Source organism: Priapulus caudatus, unplaced genomic scaffold, assembly GCF_000485595.1.
Source record: "Priapulus caudatus unplaced genomic scaffold, Priapulus_caudatus-5.0.1 Scaffold507, whole genome shotgun sequence".
Taxonomy (NCBI): domain Eukaryota; kingdom Metazoa; phylum Priapulida; class Priapulimorpha; order Priapulimorphida; family Priapulidae; genus Priapulus; species Priapulus caudatus.
The window spans coordinates 214,093-218,310 of NW_014577568.1; the positions used below are offsets into that span (position 1 = coordinate 214,093).

A 4,218-nucleotide genomic window follows, 5' to 3' on the forward strand; every position below is an offset into this window, starting at 1 on the left:
CATCAATCAGAATGGTAGCTAACTACACTAGGGTTGGGACCGCACTGCATGTTATAACTAATCTTCTCATCCACGCTGGTTTAACTGTCGCCACTACATATCTTCTGCCCGAATCAATGACGCTCGTTGCTAAACTATGTGCAGCATCTGGCATCATGCTTGGATTTTTCTGCGTATATGTTGATTCCACTGCATCGATTTATTTGTTGCTTGTGTTGCTGTTCGCAAGTCGAAGGCAGTTTAAAGTCATCACCACAAACATTGCAGAGGAAACTAATCTTGAAAGACATGTTGGTGAATATAGAAAAGCACACCAGAAGCTGTGCAGACTGATTGCTGAGACTGATGAACTGTTTGGACCGATAATCGCCATGTACTACGCTGCTGCTATCGGCAGCTCCTTACTAATGCTCTACATGGTGCTAATAAAGAGTTATTGGGCCTTGGGTGTCGCTATTATGGTACACACGTTTATGTTTTTCGTCTCATATGGAGCAACGATTCTTACCATGAGCATGGTTAGTGGAGACATCAACATCAAAGTAAGTCATGAAGAACATTATACGTTAAGCAAAAATAGACGGGAATGATTTTCTATAAGCCCATTACGAATCGAGAAATTGAAATCATGTAGATCCAGTAAAAGTGCAGACGCAGTTAAACGACGAGGAGATAAACAAAAGTGAGTCTTCAGTGAAGAGGCAGAGGATGAGATGAAGGAAGAAGAATGTGGAACTAGGGGAGGGTGCATGGCAAGGATGTATAGAAAGATGCTGAATCGACATGGAAATTTATGGAGAGACGCCGAGGCCAGCAATAGTATTTAGAAATGAATTGAAATTACAAGACATTCTACGATTCTATGTCCTTTATAGAAATAGAATGGAAAGGACAATGACCTCCAACTATTGTCCTATAGACAATACACGCAAGACAAGCCATTTTTTCTGGCGTTTAGCAATAGGTGTAGATCATCTGCCACTGTTTGAATCATGATGTATTACACATATATAAGGGAATTGTAGTGCCGCCCGTCCATATTTGCAAATTATCGGTCAACATCTCTCCCCTAATTAAACATAAAATCATTCTTTATAACTATGATGACGTAGCAAATATCAATGAAAATGCGTATTTCACATACCAAAGACAATGTGCATGTAAAGATAAAGGCCCACTTGTCACCAGATGTATAATACACGCGCACACTCCACACCAGCAAGGAAGCTGCTCGAACGGAATGTGTTTATACACTGCTGCTTTTATATACAACCAAACAAAGATGGTGAGAACTAACGTTTTGCCTCCAAGGAATTTGCGGACGGACGATGAAGCGTGTGCTTTGGCGACCTTTGGTAATAAAACTGAAGATGTATGGAGCCTGGCCAGCTCTTGCAATACAATTATAAAGCCTATATATATATATACCAGTGATCTACACGGGAGTGGCAGTCTACATGGAAGACTTCTCGTTCACGTGTCCAATGCTCTAAGAGGGGCATACCTCCAAAATCTTAACCGCATTGCTTCAACGCTTAGAAGAGAAAGGGCTCCACGATGTCGCATGGATAAGTGCATCATTCGCTCAAACCCGCAGTTGACGTACCTGGCCACAGCTTTCGCAAAAAGGGGAATTGAGAAGGAAAGCTGAAGGTCAACGCGGTATCCCGATGCCCCGGCCACCAGAAAACTGTTTCTGGCATTGCGTTCATTCTGGGTCTGATGCCAGTTCTAATGGGCAAGTTTCTCCCCCAACTTAAGCCACTCTCACGAGGCCTCTCTATCGACTGACCAAGAGCAATCCCCCGCATGGAACTGGGGGCAGTATGAGCAAGCGACTTTTCAGCAGGCTGAAACAGGTGGCTTTGCACGGATTCAGTGCTGGCGCAGTTTTGACGCCATCCCTGCCCGATTGGTGTCATGCGATGCAATCAGAACGTTGGCATTGGAGCAGTGATTGTTTCACCGCTATGACGTGACGGCAAGTGAGCGCCCAATTGCCAACGTATCCAAGACGCCTGACAGAATACACAGCGCCGCTATAGCCAAATTCAGAAGCGGAAGCACTAGAGCTGTCATTTCATTGAACGCTAAACGAAAATTTCCGCAGTTTCTATTACGGTCGAAATTTTGTTTTGGTTACAGACCATAAGCCTCTTTGTATCATGCGTGCTAGCGCTTGGTCGGGGCAACCAAGGGAAACGCGCAATGCTGGCGCCATTCTGTTTGGCTTCCTGGTCTTGCCTGCTTATGCCAGTAGCTGATCTATACAATAGAATATTAGAAAGACGTCGACCACGGAACGCCGATGCTGCTCCAAGTCGCCTGCCATGGACCTGACGTCATCTTTGATGGGTGAGGAAAGTGATGGTCAGTATGTTTGGCACACTTGTCTGCACTATTAAAACGTGGATGTCTACAGCTATCAGCCTAACGGATCCCCCCCTGGGGTCTTGTTGTGGACGAACATCGCAAATCAGGCTAATGGATCCGGTGTATTTGCAACGGGTGATGTCCTGTCTATACCGTGAGGGTATGGCCACCCGATGATTCTACTGTCGAATGTGGAGAGAATGAGTGCTATTTCAGTCAGAGAGCTTCAGAAGCTGGCGATTCACTGTTCGACTAGCCCATCGCCTGTCATGCCTATATGGTTCCAGAGTAGTCATCTCCTGAGAGTCTGTCATCTAGCAAGTGCTTCAATTGCTTGGTCATTTTGGACACTCGGGATACAAGCGGATTGAAGGCAAGCTCGCAACGCACAAGCGGTATATTGGTCCTAGGATTGACACTGACTATTGCAGAGTCTGTGTCAGCAACTGGCACTGCCTGCGCAGAACATTCCAGATATAAACGCAGCAAAGCCTGCCAATCATCGTGGATGCTGCCAGAGAAAGCCTGGAGTAGAATACATCTAGACCATGCCGATAAATTTCCTTAAAGGAAGACAACTGGCTGTCCTGATCGATGCCTACTCTATAATACCCGCTGTAATGACCACGCGACATAAACTCTATCATCGACGAAAGGCAACCATTGACCTAGCTGGATACAAGATCCGCTCCACTTCGATATCCACACACGAATTGTGACCGATCAATGCCACTACGTTCATGTCTGGAGGAGTTCCAGGCTTGGTGTCGCGAAAGAGGACATCACTCACTTACAGGAGCTCCCTTATTCAACCCATCCACAAATGGAGCCGCAGACGCCCTGGTCCAGACTTTCAAGCAGGACTCAGAAGTCCGACGCTGGCCAGCCAAATGGCGCTGCAGCAATTTCTGATGCAGTAACCGACGTACAACTTAGTGCGGGAAGGGTTTTCTCGCCAAGTGAGTGCTAATCTCAATGGCCGACAGATCAGGTGGCCCATCGATCGATTCTACTATTGGCCTTCTCCTGTCGCATTGGGCACAGGGAACACAGGTCTAAAGGAGGCAAAACAATTCATCAGGCACGGTGAGACAATCGTCATGCGTGTACTAAGACTTAAGTGCATGCCTTACTCACTAGGTGCTTGCCATGTTATGCCAGCTTTACTGCGGCCGCGCGCGAGATGCGGGGAGAGCGCCAAGAAATGGGTCGCGGCGGTTATCTACTAAGGTACATGGTGGCCCCGCCGTGTCAACGTGCGTGTCTACTCCAGAGGACGCCAGTGTGGCGTAGACACATCTGAAGGCAGCTTCGCCCTCGCTTGGGTGTGTAAGATGGACACGGATCCCGAGAGACCCGCCGAGTCTATCCGTTTTTCGGCTCATGCCGCAATCACTCCGCCTTATCCACCGATAAGGACAGGACGGTTACTCCACGTGGAGACACACCGAAATCCTGAGTCAGCAGACGTCAGAAGTGTGAGCCCAATCCGAACCGGAAAAGCGTCGCAATCCGCGCCCTTCCAGTAGGTGACGAATACGGTTCAATTCATCCGAGTACGTTCCGTCGACAGCTCGAAGGCCGCGGACGCAAGGTTATCTTAAGCTATACCCCCTTGACCCGCCTTCCGTGGCTTCGAGGCTGTGGAGGTGTAACATTATTGTCCTCATTTTCCTCTCTATTCAAGGCCCAATAGGTGGCGCTACACCATTTCCTAAAGCCATTACTGCGAGTGGTCCACTCTTAACTTACTGGCAGGCCTGTGAGAGTGCTGAAATAAATCCTTTGTTGAGTTTATTATATTATACGTCAGCTCTTACGAACTTTACTTTCTAGAAATATCAC

At 47.4% G+C, this 4,218-nt stretch overlaps 1 protein-coding gene across 1 annotated transcript in view; it reads right to left on the reverse strand.

Moving 5' to 3' along the window:
• Nucleotides 1-2,646: 2,646 nt before the first annotated feature.
• Nucleotides 2,647-4,218, reverse strand: part of LOC106811132 — a gene marked incomplete at its 5' end in the record, with an annotated part of 8,213 nt that continues 6,641 nt past the window's right edge. The window contains one exon of the mRNA XM_014814674.1: nt 2,647-2,884. Coding sequence (XP_014670160.1) covers nt 2,647-2,884 — 238 coding nt within the window. The remainder of the gene's footprint in view (nt 2,885-4,218) is intronic.